Source organism: Colletotrichum graminicola, assembly GCF_000149035.1.
Source record: "Colletotrichum graminicola M1.001 genomic scaffold supercont1.20, whole genome shotgun sequence".
In the NCBI taxonomy this organism is placed as follows: Eukaryota; Fungi; Ascomycota; class Sordariomycetes; order Glomerellales; family Glomerellaceae; genus Colletotrichum; species Colletotrichum graminicola.
Window position 1 is genome coordinate 555,686 of NW_007361024.1, and position 20,095 is coordinate 575,780.

Here is a 20,095-nt window from a genome sequence, read left to right on the forward strand (position 1 = left end):
CGGATAGTTGCAGCATGACTGGTCAGATAGTGGCAATGAGATGCTGGAGAACAGCAAGACGACCTTGCGATGTAGACTCTCGCTGTTCTCACCATGATGGACCCAACGTGGGAGCCAGCTCCAGAATCCACGAATAATCGAAAGGACAATACATGAGCAGTGGGATCACATGGCGTTCATTTCCCGCTCAGGGACACCGTCGGTGTTCTGAATATGAATCCTCATAGCCAGACTTAGTGCTTCGTAGGCTATTCTCCTGTATCTCTAGGAACATTGCCGAACGCCTACGGATATCCATGCCTTCGATGCCTAGGACACGCAATTGGACGTCAAACTCTAAGAATCCGAGGGCTCAAACTAGGGAGACCCTTTACACTCGTCGATACTTCTCGCAACAAGTAGAACTTCGTCTAAGTCTCAAGATTGGCCATGGGTGTATCGGTTACATTAAGAAAGGTCACGTTAGGTGTGAATACATGCCGTGTAATGATGCATTCTCCGGCAAGGCTTATTGCCTCAGTCTGTACTTATCTTTTACTCTTCTGTGGCGGTGAAGAACCCGAGTAGCCTTTTCTCTTCCTAAGTGAGTTGGCGCCAAGATTGACGCAACTTCAACCACGACAACCAGGAGCATGACGAAAACCGAGCGATTCTTTTCTTCTCCCACTTGAAGCTCTGTAGGTTTTATGCGGTCGCAAGGATCTTTGTTAGCTACGGATGGGCCATTCATGGGCCTCGGAGTGTGACTGTTGAGCCGTAGATAATATAGCTTTCAGGCACCATCGACTCTTCCAAGTTATCTTCGCGATCAGAGTCAATGCTCAAATGCCACTGCCCAGAGCTTCCAGTTCCTGGCATGTACTCCATCTCGAAAGCGATGAATTTGAACTAATTGATAAACTATGCTGACATATATAGCATATATAAGAGCCAAAAATACCCTGATATGTCTATCTGCGGCTGGATCGAGCAGCAACGAGCCCCCCTTTTCATGTAGCGCACAGCTTTGATATCGCTAGCCGATGAAGGATTTATGGAGACCTCCAGACCTAAATCTGGCAAATGGTACTGAGAAAGACATCTTTCTCAAGGACAGAATGGCTTTCACTTATCCAAATCCCTTGTTATTTTGGGGGGGGGGGGGGGGGGGGGGTTCAGTGATGCCTCAGATTGGGGCGGTCTTCGAGCCCTGGCATGTATCAGCCTTGGCGTTGTTTTCGATTGACTTGGTGTCGTTGTGTCTTGTGCCTCTCAGTGGGATTCATTACATGTATTCTTACGTGTGATGTTGGGCCAGGAATCAGAAAGATGGCCATCGACTGACTTTGTCCCTTCCTCAGGCGCCACTGTTTCGTCTCCAGATTTGCGAATGCTCTCCGCGACCTCGCCTCCCCGGTCAGTCTCTGTACTTACGCGAATAAGTTCGTCTTCAGGCTCACTTCCTATCACGAGTTCCTAATGCGGACAGTTCTTCCTCCGTTGACCATCGAATACCTCTTGAAGGCTGATGGCATGATATCGATGCGGACTTCATCACAAAAGGTCGGTCTTGAATAAAAGAAGAAGAACAATGAAAACAGCGTAGTAGTAGACCTCATCAAAAATATTCAATACACCCAACTGAATGAAGAGGAACTCAAATGAGACGTGAACGATCTATGAGAAATAACTGTGTCGTCTGATTTCTCAGATGATATGATCCGGCGTACGGCAGCCAAGTATACAAGAAAAGGAGTGACAGACCTTTTTGACTGTTTGAGACATGTGAAGAAGCATAGAGACAAACTGGAGAGGAGACAAGTCTAGGGTATGCTCACTTCTAGGGTGATGTGCAATGGGCATACAATGTTGTTGATACGGAACATGGGACAGCGGTGCCTGTGGACTGGCAGGTCGGCGATTCGGGAAGCGATGCATACCACTCCAGGCTGAATCAGTTGTCGCAGCTAAGGATATCAACTCTTTGTAAACGATAGTCCTGGTTGCTGGGTACATCGGTTAATACCAGCGAATAATTGATGTTGTACATTTCCAGTCGGCTTGGAACGAATGATGGAGAGCAAGAGGCGCGCATACGTAAGTGCTTCAAAGCGTTCGGTTCTTTGCCAAACTCAACTGGTAGTAAGGCAGGGTCGCGGAAAAGCTTACGGGCCACTGGACTTGCTCTACATTGGATGTGTCTGGGGAGAATGATTTTCGTGTTGACCGCGGATTGGAGGAAGGCAGCGATTGTGGGTGAAATAATCTCCGCAAGGTACGAGCTTTTTCTTGATTGGGCAAAAGGCAATTAATGCCTTCGTAGCAGCGTTGGTGTTGATATGCAGTAACGAAGCTTAAGACAGAGGGATATCAACCTCGGATTGGTATCACAAGACGATGCCCGGATCAGAGAGTGCGGGCCCAGATTCACTTTACAGTAGTGGTCGACGGGTCGCGAGAATCCATAGAGCCGGCCCAAGAACCATAGAGGGAGCCTGCCCGGCGCATGAAAGCCCCTGAAATTAGACATCGGCCGCGGTATAGACATACATGTATGAATACTTGGGGCAGCTTGGCTGATGAGACAGTTCTCTGTTCCAACGGTGACACGACGCACCGAGTTCAGGTTGCTTCTCACAGCATATTCAACTTCTTAGACTTCGTATAAAAGGTCTTGTAACCACTTCGAGTGCGTGCTTACGAATGGGCGACAGTAGCACTGCTACAGAAAGATTTTACATGTATGCTTTGACGGAATTGGTTGCTGTGGGAAGCTGCAGGTTATCTCGTCTGATCCAACAGTGGTTCTCATCAGCTACCAGATTGGCAGCAATTAAAGTTGTCAAGACACCCGGGGAAAGGTTGCTTGGCGCCGTATTCGTAATATGGCTGCACCGCCACACTGTGGGACCGAGAAGTTTGGAGAGGATGCCACAGAGTGGCTGAGCTGATCAGCAAGGTTCATCCGACTCGGACAGGGCTGGCGGCCGAAAATTCGCCTCCTTGAGCTTTCTGGGTTTTTCTTGGGCAATCAATGCAGATCTGACGTAGGTCGAGGCCCTGGCACAGATGATGAAAGTTGTCGCCATCTGCCTGCATGATCTCCAGGCGAGCTGTGTCCTCAACCCCGGCTGCGATGGCGGATGGCAAAAGGATGACGAAGGAGGGGTCCGAACGGTACGTACCTTGCCCCCCTTTCACAGCAAGAGTCAAGCTCCATAGCGGGTGGAGCAGGCCAAGCAAGCAGCATGGGGTTGTGTCAAGGTGCCGGAGGGGGAGGAACGCGCGCGAAACAGGTCCAACATCAGAAGCTCGCTCCTCGTCAGAAGCATCCTGATCTGATGGTGGCTGTGCTACATACACCAAGACACAAGCCGAATCAGATTGGAACACGGGAAGCCTGCGATGCTCTCCAATACCGCACTTATCCGAGTCGAAGGGGCAAAAGGGGTCTGCCGTCAGAGGTGTGTTTGCTTGCTTCTGTCGAGCGCGAGTGTACATCTGGTGGTTCACAGGGACAGTGGACCGGGAGGGAGCACCTTGAAATAAGCCGCGTCCAATGACGTCGCCCGCCGCTGAGAGGCCTCTCGGGGATTGGGGCACGTACCAGCGGTACCAACATCCATCACCGCGATGAGCTAGTGTAGAGTACGGCAGACCACCAACAGCAGCTGTTTAAGCGCCATGCAAGCTGCTTCGACACTCGTTCAATCCAACCACAACCGCCCTCCCTACACCCCGAGCCTGCCTATCCAGAGACCAACTGCAGTCGTCACAGCGTCTCACAGCATCGACCTGGTGCCACTTGTCGCGTTTATTTACCTCGCCTATTCAATCCTTCGACAAACTGAGCCCACTCACTCTCCTTCCCTCCCACTTTGCAAATCAACATTGGACCCCTAAAGACTCCGAGACTCCTTACCACACCTCTTTACCACCATAACCATCGGTCACTTCTCGAGTCTTGATTGACCGCAAGCTACCATCTCGCAAGGTCTGGCCTCAGGTAGCCAAGGACGACATCACTACGCTTGCTTGCTTGCTTTGCGCAACACCCCACTCCACCTTAACCACCACAACCATGGCTTCGGGACACAATGTATGGTCGCGAGCAACCAGACGACCCTGGGACCAGCTTCACTGACTTGAGTCCAGGACCCTAAGCTTTTGTACGCCATCAATGGTGTCAAGGCCTTCCACATCACCAACGGCAAGGAGGAGTCTCTTACTCCCGCTGGCCCTCAGACCTTGTCGCTGTTGATGGTACCAACCTCGTCGCCCTTCTCCTCCGACGGCGGAGAATCTCCGCCCGAGGACTTCTACCTTCACCTGCACCTGCCTCCCGAGCTCGACCTCCCTCTTCCTGCCACCACCCAGATCTACCACCAGCCGCCGACGAGCTACCTGATTCCTAGATGGGACTTGGGTCCGGACAGCGGCGCCTTCACCCGCATCCAGTTCCCAGACACTGGCAGCAGAAAGGGATTGCAGGAAGACGTGGATACCTTTGAAACGATCCTTGCGCAGTGTACTGCCTTCCTCGAGCGCGCCCCGCCGCCCAAGACTACCTCCTCCAAGTCCAAGGCGGCTGCCGCCGCCGCCGCCGCCGCTTACCCCTATGACGACCCCGTCTCCGACAACTTCACCTCAAAGTCCAGAGCTGCTGCCGCCGACGGTCTTCCCGCTTACAACCCAGCCGATTACCAGCCTGGACAGGGCTACGCACAGGGGGCCCACAGCTCGTCCAACAACGGTGGCAGGATCGTACTCATCGACGAGGAGGATGGCAGTGTCATTGGCGAGCTGACGGACAACTACCAAGTGAACGAGGAACTGGGCGTCAGACCTGGCACGAAAGGTAAGTACGGCGGCCACTCGGCCGAGCTTGACTCACATGGCATGCTAGATCCGGTGGAGATCACACTCCCTGCCGACAACAGCCAAGCCATTACCGTCCAGCCCTTATCGCAGGAATACCGCGAGATGATCATGCACCCTTCGTACAAGAAATCCTTTCTAGTCTCCAATGCCTCCAAGGCGTCGCGCCTCATCGTGACATCGTCCGACTTGGTCACCAAGGGCCTGCAGTCCTCGGCTGACAGCTTCTCCAAGAAGACGAAGCCGACGAACGAGCCCGTGACATTCACGCCTGCGGCGCACGACCGCATCCGTCGCATAAACCAATTCTCTACCAAGGCGGCCGGTTTGTCAGCGACTACGGTTGGCGCCGTGGGCAAAGTTGCCCAGAACCTGGGCGCTACCCTGACTAGGAAGAAGGACGGCGGCGGAAGAGGCTACGACAGGGACGGCAACCCTATTGAGGGTTACAAGCCTGGTCTGTTGAACAGAAGCTTGATGGCGTTCAACACCGTCGCAGACGGTATCGATCAAGCCGGTCGCAACCTGCTGACTGGCACCTCTTCTAGCGTGTCCCAGATGGTAGAGCACCGCTGGGGCGCCGAGGCTGGCCAAGTGTCGCGGCACATCGGCGGTGGGTTCAAAAATGTCGGTCTGGTCTATATCGATGTGACGGGTGTTTCTCGCAGGGCCATCTTGAAGAGCGTGGCCAAGGGCATGGTCGTTGGTAAGGTCAAAGGTGGCGGACAGATCATTGTTGGAGGCGGTGATGGCGGCTCTGTCGCCCTCGCTGAAGACGCCAAGACCCGGAGGGACGACCAGAGCGACACGGCCAGCTTGTACACGGCATACGAAGGCAATGGCAAACAGCCAACTGGAACGCGACCATGAGGGTAAAGTGGCTGATGGTCGGAAAATTGGGAGGAGAAAGTTTAGAGATTCAGGGCCCAAGCATTGTCAGGGTATGTTTGGTTTTTTGGGGTTTTTGAATGATATCAGTGTCAGTGCTCATGTACATGCCCCAGGGGCAATTACCTTTCATCCTTTCCTTTCGCAGAAGCGTAAGCAGTACGAGTATACCTGCGGAACACGGCCCAATTTAGTAATAGCAATTGAAAGCTCCTATCAAAGATTCGTTGCGTCCGTTAACATGCCCTGTAGTACGTCCATTCCAGCGTTGGAACGAACTTAGACAGAGAGTGTGAAACACTCGAAGCTACTGGTGCCGGCGGTGCTTATCTAATCTCACACAAAGTCACGTGCTGTCTGAAGACGGATGACGCGGGTCCCGACAAGCAGCCACTTTAGGCTCTACGTCGCGTCGAGTCGCGCTTTCACTTGCAAGCCCGTCTCCTCCATGCGACTAGCTGTGATATTGGAAGGAACCAGGCACTCAGCATGGAGCCTCCTTGACGTCCGGCGCAGTTCTTATTGTGGCTCAAATTTCCTGGTGTCCCAATTGTTAGGCAGAAACCCAATTGGGCTCGTGCTACGAACAATAGTTATATGCAGGCAAAACGCATCAGGTAATTTATCCATCCGCCAACCATCAGTCCATCATCGCCCTTTGGCTCCCTTCTGCCCCTCCATCCCCACCAGCTTCCGGAAGACAGCCGCTCTTGTTTTCTTCTACACTTTACTACCTTTACATTCACTTCGCCCGAAGAGTAAATGTGTCGCTTCGAGTTATTGGGCGCCTTTATTCTGCTTCTCCGCGACTTTGGCGAAAAGCCAAAGTCAAAGAAGCCGCCACAACCCCGCGAAATGTGCCAACCCTCCCTCTCCCCTGCATACTCATTTATGGTACCTTGACCGGCTAATATCTTCTCTATCTCGCTCTGCCGTAGAAGCAAGCGGCCGTCATGCTCCACGAAATCCTCCTCGCCCTCTCCGGGCACCCCTCCCCTCTCCTCCGGACCGACAACCCTGACCCCAACGCACCACCAACGGCCGTCTCACCTCCGGAGCGCGAGCTCTTAGCCACCGCTGCCCACCTCAGCGACCTTCACGTCAAGCTGCAAGGCTACACCGGTCCCATCGCCGCCGAGCATCCGTCCACCATCTGCCGCGCCGTCGCGACCGCCATGCAATCTGTCCATCTCGCTGCTTTCCAGCGCAAGGTTCTCGAGGTTGAGGACACGATCTTGCGTAGGGATTCGAGCCTCGTCGGCGCGTACAACATTGTGCCTCTGACGGCCGTTGTCGGGGAATTCTCCGAATGGACGAGGCGGATGGAGTGGCTGTGGGAGATTGTGCAGTTCATGCTGAAGAAGCAGCAGGGTCAGACGTGTCGCGGCGCACAGCTCATTGATAGGTTAAGGAGCGAGCTGCAAAGCGGGTACGTGGATATCGAGCGGACAGCCATGAGTCTAGTCTCCGTGGCAGAGACGGCATGGTTGAAGCAGGTGTCTGCTTGGATTCTCTACGGGCGCCTGCCGACGTTTGGGGGCGAGGACTTCTTCGTCCAGAAGACAGATGGTGGCGACCAGGTAAGCTGCTGTGGCGAGGCGGTAAGGAGTTGTGAGGACTGACTGATATAGGGCTTCGTGTCCGTGCCGTCTCTGCTACCCAAATTTGTAACGCCGGCAACCTCATCGTCGATGCTCTTCATCGGCAGATCACTGAACCATGTCCGCGTCAAAAGCAGTGTCGAATCCGGCCTGCAAGGCCTCGACCACCTCTCCTCTCAGCTCAAAGAGCTGTCCGCCTTAACATACCCTCTTAATACGGCCGGCTTTTCGCGTGCCATCACATCCATCCGCCTTACTCTCTCACGAACAATATTGCTGAAACTGTTACCCCTTACGAAAGTCGTTGAGGCCCTCCAGGTTCTGAGGGAGTTCTTCCTACTAGGCCGAGGCGAATTCGCCATGGCCTTGACGCAGCAGGCGGATGAGAAGCTACGCAGCCGGTGGAAGCGGTCTGATAACCTCGCGTATGAGAAGCGCGAAGGGCTGGGTACATTCGCGGTCAAAGAGGGCGAGGTTGCGGCAGTGCTGGCCAAGACGTGGGCGGCAATGGGCCTGATGCAGGGCCAGCACGCTGATGAGGATGAAGGGCTAGAAATTGCACGCAAACTCCTGCGGTTGAACCTCACAAAGTCAAAACCGGCGGTGCCCCTGAAGCTCGAAGCTAGCGTGTCACGGCCGACGACAAAGACCCTGGCCACGACCCCGTTTCGCAACCTCCTGCTCTCCGTCCCGGTCGTTTTGACAATGCAGATTCCCTCGCCCCTCGACATGTTTCTCACTCCTTCCGATCTACAGATCTACTCCACCATAAACTCATACCTTCTATCCATCCGCCGAGCACACATACGTCTCACCGAGTTGTGGAAGATCACATCTCTTCGTCGGCATCATCCGGCACCACCAGGGCCTCCCGCCGGAAGCACCCGGGTCGGACGTTCCAAAGTCATATTACTTCGCCAACGCTACGCGGCGCGGTCCAATGCTTTACGCAGTGCTTGGGTCACATGCAGCGCATCACTGTTCTTCCTCTCCGAGACGGAGGCTTACCTGCAAACCGAGGTTGTAGCAGGGCTTTGGGACGGCTTTCAGGCCTGGCTGACAACGAATGAGAAGAAGGATGCCTCAAAGCCCCCGTCAGAGGTTGAGGCCGAGGCTGAGGACGAGAACGAAGACGATTGCGATGATATCTGGCTCGCTCAGAGCACACCTGCTAAGGAGACGGCCCCCAAACCAACAGACTCGGGTCCAGTTCACGACCCTCAGAGCCTTGCCACTGCCCACCGGGCCTACCTCCGGGCCCTCTCTACCCGCCTCCTCCTAACCTTTCCATCCTACACAGACCCGTTATACAACCTCCTTACCCACACCGACCATCTCGTCGCCCTGGTGCAGCGCCTCCATACGGTCTGGACGTCTATGGACCTCGAAGCGGACGCCGGTGTCGTCGACGCCTTTGTTGACCTCGAAATCGAGGAGCAGGAGGTCCGTGCCGCGATCCGCGACGTGGAGAAGCATGTCAAGGATGGCATCCGAGACGTCATTGCTGCGCTGCGGTCGCTGGAGGCGGATCCGGCGGCGTTCGCGGACGAGGAGGAAGGCGGCGAGGAGGGCGTGCTGAGGGAAGAGGGGGAGTACGTGCCGCGCAGGGTCGGTGGCGTGGAGAGGTTACTGATGAAGCTTGACCTGGCCGGGTGGTTTGGGGAGAAGAAGGACGATTTCGGATTCATGTTTAGCGAATATTGATCAAGCAAAGCGATGATGTGATGATTACTGCGGTGCTCCTCTTCCCGTTACACTTGCCGCTCCCTTCCTGCGGAAACTGCACAGCTCAGGCGGAAAGAGAAGCATCACACGGAGAAGGTTCTCCCTAGATAATAGGCGCGAGAAAGTCTTCGAGGCGCCCCTCATAAAAGAGCAAGATTTCGACGCAAGCACACTCCGTATCTTGCATCCCGACTCTTCTCTCGGGGAACGTTCCTGTAGATAAAGGCCCACGCGGGCTACGATCAGCTAAGGTGGGTACATTACGGCAAGTCGGGTTCTCCTCCTGTGTGCATCTCTCGGGCAGGAGAGGGGTGGTGGGGAGGGTGCAGGCGTTGTTCGTGCAGTTTCGCCTGCGGCGTGTGAGACGACTGGAGCGCCCCCCCCCCCCTTCCCCCCCTTTCAGTGCGAAGCGAGCGAAAGGGGGGGGGGGGGGGGGGAAAGGTCGAAGAGGGCGCCGGCGGGACGGACACGGACCCGATGGGGCCGGATGGGGCCGGATGGGGACGCCATGGGGTTGGTCATGCGCCAGAGCGGAGCCGGTGGTGGTCCGGTCCGCAGGCGTCAATTGTGGCTGCGGGGACGGCTGGACATTTCCCAAACGGAAAAAAAGAAAAGAAAGAGAAGGAGAGAAATTGGCGGAGAAGGAAATAAAGAGTGAAATAGACGAGGGGGTACTGCGCGAGGGGGGTGGGGGGTTGGCGGTTCCGAGCAGCTATATCTCGCGATGGCGCGCGGGCGGTAATAACGTTGGTGCCGTCCCGCGGCAGTTGTCGGTCTAGTAGGGCAGTTTTTTCCCCTCTCGTCCAACATTTGGGTCTAACGGAGCCGCATAGTTGGGGTTCAAGGTCATGTGTGGACGAAAAAGGGGCTCCTTCTTGTATGGTTACTCCCGCCCAAGTAATGGGTGATTCAGGGAAAATTGCATCAGGATATGATGCATATTGTTTTCATTCATGAGAGGCTCGTCCTGTGGGACAATACTCAAACAAACTATCGTATCATATCGTTTAAGCTCTTCCTCCGATTCCAGATCCCAATGCACCGGAATGTACGCCTGCTGGAATGCATCCTCCCAAAGAAAATAGACAGAGATGTACACACGTGGAAGGTAAAGAGAAAGAAAATAAGGGCAAAAGAAAGAAAATCAAGAAAAAAAAATCAGATCATCCGCTCCATGTCTGTTGAAGCGGGAGGGATCATACGCTATCCTAACCCATCATATCCTATTGCTGTGTATCGACTGTGTGTACGTGTGTATGCGATTTATCTGCAGTAGCGCAATTTGCTGTCCATTATAGGCGGCCTCCTTTTTTGTTTTGTTTTTTTGGAGATGTGCTGTATCCGGTTTGCAACTTCCATCCGGAAGAAGCTAGTTCTGCTTTTGACGAGGCAAGGAAACAAGAGTCGTAATAATACTGGAAATTTTGATTGAGACGAATCTGCTTGAAGCATTCCGAGACTGGTTTTCGCATTGCTTCAGTATGTCGCAATCGAGCGTTGTCGTAGCGGACCAGAAGTATGGTCCGAAGCGCGGCGAAGGAAGAGTTGCTGTAAAAACGCCCGAGGCCCGACGTACTCGACGTTGACCGTCCGGGACGTCAGGGGTACCGGAATGTGGTGAATCTTTTTCGTCTGCCAGCGGTGCTTGATGCAGTCATCGACGAGAGCCACGAGGCCCGTGGCAACGATCACGTCGGCGACGTCGGTGACGGCGTCAAGGACGCTGCGATCACTGATCCACATGTGGCAAGGGGGCACCCAGCCGCCGGCGCTCTCGTCCTCGACAACCTGGTTGGGCGAGCGCGTCTCGGGGACTATGTGGGCAACGGCATCCCTGGCGTTGTTGTTCCCGTCCTTGACAAGGTGGAAAGAGACAGCGCCGAGGTTCTTGTCCAGGACACGCTTCCACTGGTACTTGTGACCCCACCATTCAAACTCGTAGCGCTTGTTGTTGGTGCCGCCACGGCGCGAGACGTCAACGCGTGCGTAGTTGGAGAACTCGAGCTTCATGGTGTTGCTGGGTATGCGGCGAGCCTTGGGCTTGGGCTCAAAGGAGGCGGACCGCCGGAAGTAGCTCGCGGTGTCATCAGTGCTGTTGCGGGAAGATGAGGCGCTGGACTGCGGGCGCTGAGAGGTTACATCCTTTCCCTTGCCGGCGAGGAACGAGCCGCCAGAGTTTGTGCGCGGTAAAGGTCTCCTCATGGAAAGGGTCTTGATGGCGCTCGAAACCGACCGCTGCAGCGTTGGCCGTTGCTCAATGGCCTCTTCGACGTACTTGCGCTTCGAGTTGCAGACTTCGCGGCCGGAGTCGCGGCAGTATCTTCGAAGGGAAAACTCGCGCTTGGCGAGGTCGTGCATACGCAAGTGGAAGAGCTGGATATTGTGGGGGCGGCGACCGGGGACGACGGTGTCGACTCTCAAGTTCATGTTGCCGTCGGGGGTGAACTCGTCGTGGGAGATGGATAACCTGTTCATGGAGGGGAAAAGCTTTGCAAAGTCTTGGGGGTTTGAAGGGCGGACATCGGTCTCGATGATATCGCGGCAGTAGGCGGGCAAAGGCGGGATCTCCTGATAAGGGTCAAAGTCGTCCATCTCGATGTCGCGCATCAGCTCGAGCTCGTCCTCGTCATCGGAGGCTAAGCTGGAGTCGAAGGTGTCGACAGAGGATCGTAGACAATTGCTCGTGGAAGGGGATACATCCTCCTCGTAAACAGGCTGGAACTTGTGGGAGACGGCCCTAGCTTCCTTGACTGATGCCTCGGTGCTTGCGTAGTAGGAAGTGGGTGTTGTGCTTTGAGATTCATACGTCTCGAACGAGTCGCATGACTCATTGCTCCTCCGGGAGCCGCGACTACATGTCGAGCTCTTGGAGCTATTTTTTCGATATGAATCAGACATTGTGAATGTGTGTATATATATGTGTATACGTGTTTGTGTGTGAGAGAGAGAGAGGTGTGGTGGTGGTGGTAGTAGTGTACAAAGTCAGTCGAAAGGTGGTTTGATAGTTAGATGGTGACGGTCTGTGGTGGTGTATGAGTATGCCGAGACCATCGAGGGAGGGAACAAGGCTTCATATATCCCAAATGAGTAAAAAAAGCCCGAGAAAGAGGCGCGTCAGGTCGGGCTATGGGATCTTTAAGGGCCAGTGAGCGTGTGAAGTATTGTGCAGCTAGTGAACGAGTAGGTAGGCAAGGCAATGAATGAATGGTATGTGTTTGACTTTGCGACCGGGGTCTTGGTTTCTGGTGAGAAGCTGAGGCGAAGGAGACGGTTGGATGGAGCAGGGGTATGTAAGTGAGTCGTCCGGGCGCGTGTGGGTGTGATTCGGGGCGGTTGTCTATAATGGAGGTAATGGAAAGTTGAGATGTGAGGATGATTATGAAATGAGTAGGTGTTCAGTAGGGTGTGCTTGGGGGGCAGAGAATATAACGATCGGGCAGAGAGAAAAGGCAGCCCGAGGAAACAAAAATGCAGAATGGTAAGGGTAATAAGTGATGATGGAGGGGGAGCCGGGGGGTGCCGTGGGATGGGGAGGGAAGTGGTTTGCTTCTCGACAGAGGGTGGGCAGGCAGGGGGACGGCCTGTACAGTCGGGGGGGGGGGTCGGATCTCAGTTGTCGAGCTGTTGGCCTGATGCGACACCACCCGGTTGGAATTGGAACAACAGGCCCCGGTCCGTTTTCCACCCTTCCTTGCCCTTCTTCCCCTTCTTGGCCCTCAGTGTGCCTTGGGGTCTACTATGTAGTGTGGCACTGGGTACCTAGGTACCTAGGTAGTGTCGCTGCTGCTGCTGCTGCTGCTGCTGCCGCTGCCGCTGCCGCTGCCGCTGCCGCGTGTCGGTACGTGGGTAGGTATGCAACGCTTGGATGTGGGCTCTCCATGTCTCTCTCGCCCGCTAAGGATTGAACACGATACGATGCCGGATGGGGGTTTGAAGGCGGCAGCAGAGAGGAGAAACATCTACTGCTACGTAGTCAGCGTGTCCGGAAGGCTGCTACGAGGGGGACGAGTCGACAGAATGGGCGGAGGACGTAGCTACATCAGGAATGTGGATGCGTGGCCCACGGACGAGACAGGACAGGTCGTGGACTGGACAAAGCCATGGGCAAGTCACGCTCTCTGCTTCATCTTAAGCGTGGAGAGAGGGAGAGAGAGGGGGGGCGAAGATGGATGAGTAACTAACTGTACACACGTGTGTACGTTAATGACGGACGAGTGGGTTACCGCTGCAAGGCTCCGAGACGTGTACATGGCGTACATAGTATGGTATGTATAGGTACATACTGCTGTACACCTGGCAGGGGGGGCATCAACCAGCACGGCTTGCGTTTTGGGGAAGGAAGGAAATGGTTGACAGAGAGTGTGTGCCCCCTGTCAAAAATGGTAGGTATGGATGGACCGAACTTTCCTCCGAGTGTGTGTACGGATACTCCGTACAGGTATACGGATACACTAGGTATATCCGTACTTGTACGTCAACTACCTGGGATGGGTAAAGGTTATGTTCGTCCAGTTTCGGCGAACCCCCGGTACGCCGGTTCGCCGGCACCTACCTACCTGTAATTATGTACACTAGGTACTACTATGTATGTATCCGTATTTTTTCTGAGAAATGCCATCTTGGCAGGCAACGTGCCTTCATGAAGTGGCACCACACGTCTCGCGGCTTAGCTTCCGGTGGCATGTTTCCTAGCGACCTTGACCCTGTACAAGCCTGGCCTGGAATCTGTTCCCCCCCCCCCCAATCGTCCCGCTGGAACGGACAAAATGGATACCTGCTTGGAAGCCTATGCTTGTGCTTTAGTCGAGGTATCTTGGAGGTAGGTACGATGGATGTATCCTTCCCAGGAAAACTTGGGCTGCCTGTTTGGCAACCAATCTTTTTTTTTTTTTTCGAATTTTCTTTTCTTTTCTCTTTCTTTTCTTTTTCATGATTGATCTTGTTTTTTTGCTTTTTATCTTCTATTCTTTGTTTCATAATACATTTTCTATCCGTAGTTGGAGCTCCAAAACCAAGCTTGCCATAGTTGATTATTCCAGCCTGACGATGACGAAAAACTCTCCGGCCTGTCAAAATCCTGAGCAAGAAGCTGGCGTCTCTCGTGGCTGAGCAGGAAAAAAGAAAAAAAAAAAGAGAGAAAGAGCAAGAGAGAGGAAAGTCCCTGCCTTACCTGCACGCACTATTGAACTCACAGAGTCCGAACCAGAACAGAACTCAGGCGGTTTTCGGATGGTCCTCCGATTCACTGGCTATCCCAGCAGTGACGGAAAAGTCGTAAACCTGCCTGCTTGGACAAGAAGCCATTGGGAAATGCCCAATGACCAAATCATCCCGCAGCGATCGTCCGTTCTCGACCTTCTTCGACCCTCCATCCACTCCATTTTTGTTGCCCCACGAGCGTACCTATCGATCGGTAGGTATTCTCTTCCCTTTTGGTTGACGCATCAACAATCGCCAACCCTCGCCATTCTTGTCCTCTTTGCTCCGTTACCCTCCGCACTCGCTCGTGTACACTAGCCCACACACCTCGTCCATCTTCGGGCTCCACCCATATCACCTTATCAAGGCTTCGATCTGCATCTAGAACATGCTCCCATCTTCTCCCCTCCTCCGTCTGCTTCATTCGCTAGCAGCTCGGTTCTCTTGCTTCGCACGACTTGACTCTCTATCGTCTCACAATCAATGAACCCTTGCACATCCCGTCAAACTCCGTCTCACCCACAGCCACAGCACGCGCCAGCAGCGTCCAACTCGCCCCTCGGTGGACCATGCCGACGGCGACGCGACCCGTCATCGTCGCATTCAACCCCCATACGAACTCAGGAGACCTCTGGGAGCCTGACTTGTTGCCAATAGCCACCCTACCGCGTGCCTGCAACCTTGGGGAAAGCCTGCGTGCGCCGACATGCAGGCCGTAGTGTATGTGTACGTGTAGACTGAGCGGATGACACATTGTGCGCAACACCAGGCCATTGTTCTACACCCCACGATTCGTCCATGCAACTGCATGCACCACCGCTTGTACAGCCCTTAGGACTAAGCCGCGTCTGGCTTCTGTGTGGTGTAATACAATGTACCTAGCCTACTTGCCATGTACGTCCGTGGTAAATGCTATTGATATTGACCAAAGTCCATCAATCCATCAAGCTCACGGCCGCTTCATCACCGGACGGAGCACGAGACGCGACGCGAAGCCCAGACGCTAGTAGTATACAGATATACAGCTAGCTAGCTTTTGACAAGCAAGCCCCACCAGCTTCGTTGGCTGCCCCGTCTCCTGCGCTTAATTTAGCTTGCCCGTCTGTGCCCGCCACAACCAGCCGCCATCGTGACGCCGTCCCTCCCCGCGATGCTTCAGCTGGCCTGGGATGGCCATGACTGTTGGCCAACTCGGTTCCGCAAGCACCTACGACCGAGTCTTGTGGTCAGCGTTCGCTTCGCCTGACGCGGACGCGCTCCCGGCGTCGAAACTCACACTTTGTCGCGAGCCCCTGGTTGCTGAGATTCAACACCACTTCGACAACTCATCCACGGCTTCTCCTTTCCTGCGCCTACGCTGATGCCCAACCTCATGAGTCAGCCCCACGACCCGGTCAAAATCGAGGCTGCACCACCCATTTGACACCGCCGAGGCCCCATAGCCAATTGCTTCGTTGTCCCCTAGGCACCCAGGACGTGGTTCCTGCAATTCCGACTCGGGAAGGCTTTTTTGGGGGGGACTCGGGGGACCTGGTCTGGACACTCATGCTGCCTGGTCCCCGCTGCACTTGGCGCAGAAATCCCCATCCGCTGCTCAAGTCCCATCTTGTAAATCCTCCCCACGCATCATCGACGGCTGTGGAGGCTTCTACCACTTGCTTTGCGGCTTGACAGCTTGGGGGTGTGACACAGCAAAGTTTCTGAACGACTGCGAACTGCCAAGCTCCCCCGACTTAAGACGTTTGTGTGTCTCACGGCCTTGCATCAAGGGAGATAGGCATGCTCAGAGAGACTTCTTCCCTCCCCCTTCCTTTTCTGAATTCTCAATGTATCCCCGTTTGCGCGGTGCGGCCACCTTGGCCTGGTATCGGAGCCGTGTGTCAGATGCTGATTCGCTGGATCTACAGTATCACTCACTATATCCGTCGCCCGGCCCTGGTCCGGTTAGTTCTCGAGTATCGAACACATGCTATCGTATGGTCATGTTCTTTGTATTCGACAGGGTCTGCCAGCTGCTGCTGTAACCCGTTGAGTAGCGCTGCGTCCCGTCTCTACCAATCTGTTTTCGTCCTTTGGCGGCCCAACTCACGCCGCAGAGCCGTGCAGGGCGAACTATCAGGCATCCCGATTCTATCTCGAGACTGGGAAAAGCAACCAGATGGCATCGAAGCTCGCGCCCCGGGACCTGTGGCCTGTTGTTCCGCGGCACGGCCGTCGCGCTTAATCGAGTTTGAACCTGCGCCCCAGACTATGCGGCGCTGCATGGCTTTCAACTTCTCTGACGGGAAACCTGACAACGGCCGCACATCTATGCAAAGGGAAAGGCTATCTTGGACTATCAGTCAGTAGTTGGGTGCTGCTGAGGAGGACAAAAGCCTGCTCCCTTTACCGATTAGTGACCGTCCCTTGATCGGCGTTCATCCGGGCCACTATCCGACGATTGGCAATCGCTGGACCTTGCCGCAAATGGCGGGGCCCACGAAATACGACGTCGTCGTTGAGCGGCATCCTCATATTCGATGCCCAAATCGGTATGGCTCGTGGGATACAGCGGGCGGATACCAGCCAGACCATGCTGCGGACGTGTCCCTGCTTGGGGCTCCTCGACCCTGATTGTCGGGATTGGAAGTCGAATGACCTCGCTGCAGCAAGCAAACGTGAACGCCGTCAATCCCAAGCTATACCAAGGTCTTGGTGACTTCATCGTTCGCTTGTTTCGACGAACAAACCGCACCAGGCATGCAGCTGTCCGAAGTCGGGAGGCCGTCAGTGGCTTTTTCTCGCCCTGTCGACGCCGTGGTGTCTATCAAGCGGTGCATGTCTTGCAACCGGCAGCAGAGCTACCTTGAGCTCGTGACTTCTGAGCGTCATCGCCCTCTCAATCCTGCTGCTCTTTAAACGTCTGTCTGTATGCTGTTGCCGCTATGGAATGTACCCGAGCAAGGTCGTAGCAGCAGCACAAACCGCCGATAATGGGATTCACCGCAGACTATCACAGTACCCAGCGCGGCTGAACCTTTCCTTCTGCGTTGCCGTATGGTCATTGGGGCCTATGCGTCAATAGTTGCAGCGTCCCCCTCCATTCTAGAACCGGATCATGATGGCGGCATGCAACCACCGTAGCTTTGCGACTTTGGGCTTCTTCCGCGTTGTACGAACACACCTCGGTGCTCGTTGCAGTTGTGTCCTGTTCACCAAACGGAAAGATAAATGAAATCTTACGCCACTAATAAGCATCTCAACGCATGCAGTTGCATTGACCTGGATTCGATCAGGCCTCAACGTCGTTTCATCTCCTGTGTATGGCTATATAGGTACTGCGTTATTCCTTGCGTTACCAACTCCCGGCAAGCGTGAATTGGAAAATGTATCCATGCTGAGTGCTACGTCGGCAGGACAGGTGGCGACTGATTGGCCCCCCGTTTATTGTTCTGCGGATCCGGATGCAACGTTTTGTGGGTTTTTTCAATTTTCTAGGCACTGGCGCTGAATTTCTTCCTCCCTGCCACAGCCTTTCTTGATAGGTCTCTGCGGAAGCCATGTCTAGTGACTGGTTCGCAAAGCTGTCTTGGAGGCAGCTTTCTCTTCTTCCCAACCAACTGATCACCAATCAGGTAGCCATAATTATTCCCCAAGGCGATTGGATCCGGGAGTTGTCCATGTGATGTTTCCCGATATCCACGCCGTCCAGACGGTTCGTTGGGGAACGGCCTACCCCGCACTTGAATGCAAGCCACCTACGTCCATTGGCGATGTGAGAGGTCTGCACCGCAGTACCTACCTAGCTCGACACACCTCTGTCGTCCGGCCCTATGGTGGAGCTTCTATCAAAGAAACGGGCCATCCTCCTCCCAGCACACCGGCGGGCTAGGCTCGAGCCGTCCACCAGCAACGGAGCGGCCTGCGGGTTGGGTTCCTGCCATGCCATGCGTGGGGCTACCTACGCTGCTGTCTGCAGGTCGGAGCTGTGTGTCTTGCTCGGGGTCGATGATCGGGTCCGGGGTAGGGAAGTGGATTTTGCTACCTCGGTCCACTTGAGGACGTACCGAGAGTGCAGGTGATGTGTGCCTGATACGGAGTGGCATTCAAGATGAGCGTGCCAAATGGGATTTGGGGAGCGGCTTTGGTTCTCTCTCAAAGGCAACAAGATAGGCGCCGAGGACATCGAGATGCATCATCCCCGTCAGTCGACCATATCTGCCTGCCTGCGGTTCTTTCTTCGGGGGCATCCTACCTCTCTCTCAGATGTTGGCTACTCCTTACAGGCCCAACACCCATGGGCTGCGGGATAAGTAACTTTGATCGACGACACTCACCCTGTGTCATTATCTCAGTCATACACATCTAAACACGGTGACGTGCCTCGTAGTAGAAACCCGGTGTCAAGTCCTCTTTCACCCGGACTCCTGGCTGTGCCGGACCTGGCCGAGCCCTCCTCCTTTTCATTTTTTTTCGATCTCGCTCTTTCTTTCTCTTATGAAGCGAGGAACTCCTAACCCCAACGGACGAATTGCGGCAGTTCCGTGTGCTTTACCGGGGAGACGGGACAACTATCAGTGTCATTGGCGTGCCGGGGATGGACCTGTGCGGGATGGAGGGTGGGCGAAGATGGAGGTTGGTTTGTTGAGGACGAGGTGAGATGACGGCCGAGTGGGTGGAGGGATGACTGGGTCGAGGCGGAAGGGAAGAGGGGTCGGGCTGGATTGGGCGTGTGAAGAGCTCTCCGGCCTTCGATGTACAACCGCCACCAGTTCTGGTTCCCATCCGTGGCATGCCGTGCCCTGGGCGATGCCTGCCCGTCCAAGCCGTGAACGTTGGGAGTGAATGGCGTAGCTTCCAAACATATTTACGCACATCAACTGCTTTCCGTGCCTGCGCCTTTGGGTTCGGTACGGCGGCCTTTGGCTCTGATCCAAGTCGGGCCCTTCTTCCCCGGGGACGATGCCACGCCACCCATACGGTCTCGGTGGTGTTAAACTCGAGACTGACCTGTTCCAACTAGGTAGTACCGAAATCAGTGTATGGTTTTACAGGGCTCAAATGCGTGATCCCTCTTCCCTCCATGCTATCAGTTGCCCATTTATCGACCCGCAACGACGTGGATGGCGGAGGAGAAGAGGAGGAGGAGGAAACTGGCCGAACGTTCATGTTGAGGGAAGTTGGACGGAGTTCTGGCCGTTAAATCAGATCCCAGTTCACCCCCAGATCGCGCGCAGCCTTTCCATGCCCAGAGGCGCCTCTAAGCGAGATGGCAAGCCCGATCAATTCTCGTGATGGTCCCTTCAAAAGTGCTTGATTCATTTCTTGGAACGGCAAGCCTCCCTACTCCTTCCCCTGCTTTCCTCGGCCCCTTACCTCTCCTCAACAATAGCAGCATCTGTAGATGCCCCTGAACACGTATCTGTTGAGCCTCTCTCCGGGAAAGGCGCCCTCGGCTTGCAACCCCCAAGTAGCTTCAAGAAAGAAGCCAAAGCCTGTCTGTGACAGTCAGGTTCCTATTCCCAATCGCGTCGCGCACACCATGTCATTTTGAACCGTTAGGGCACGTTGATCGTTTTTCATTCTTGCCACATAAGAAATGAATACTGCAATTGACCGGCTCCGCGCAGGCCCCGGCAACATATACTCAATTTCCATCCAAATAGACGCCAAGGATCTCCCCCGCGAGGTTCTGGGCGCTTAGTTGTCGTCCATCGAACACAAATGAAGCGGAGTTGTACTGATGTGGACTGTTAGGATGGCGGTCTTGGCCAGCGACAGCTCCTCTTCCTCTCAGTCGTCCTCCTTCTCCTTCTTCTCTTTCACCTCGACGTTAGTGAGAAGGG

General features: G+C 54.7%; 3 protein-coding genes across 3 annotated transcripts; 2 read left to right on the top strand and 1 right to left on the bottom strand.

Moving 5' to 3' along the window:
* Positions 1-4,060: 4,060 nt before the first annotated feature.
* On the top strand, positions 4,061-5,727 carry GLRG_05848 (uncharacterized protein; the record flags this gene model as incomplete). The annotated part of the gene is made up of 3 exons (XM_008096533.1): positions 4,061-4,078; positions 4,135-4,837; positions 4,886-5,727. The coding sequence occupies 3 exons, from the start codon at positions 4,061-4,063 to the stop codon at positions 5,725-5,727; spliced, it is 1,563 nt and encodes a 520-aa protein (XP_008094724.1).
* Positions 5,728-6,698: 971 nt separating this feature from the next.
* GLRG_05849 (Spc97/Spc98 family protein) lies at positions 6,699-9,050 on the top strand (the record flags this gene model as incomplete). Its single annotated transcript, XM_008096534.1, has 2 exons — positions 6,699-7,325; positions 7,377-9,050. The coding sequence occupies 2 exons, from the start codon at positions 6,699-6,701 to the stop codon at positions 9,048-9,050; spliced, it is 2,301 nt and encodes a 766-aa protein (XP_008094725.1).
* Positions 9,051-10,547: 1,497 nt separating this feature from the next.
* On the bottom strand, positions 10,548-11,969 carry GLRG_05850 (uncharacterized protein; the record flags this gene model as incomplete). Its single annotated transcript, XM_008096535.1, has 1 exon — positions 10,548-11,969. One exon carries the CDS (start codon positions 11,967-11,969, stop codon positions 10,548-10,550), a length of 1,422 nt encoding a protein of 473 aa, XP_008094726.1.
* Positions 11,970-20,095: the final 8,126 nt, after the last annotated feature.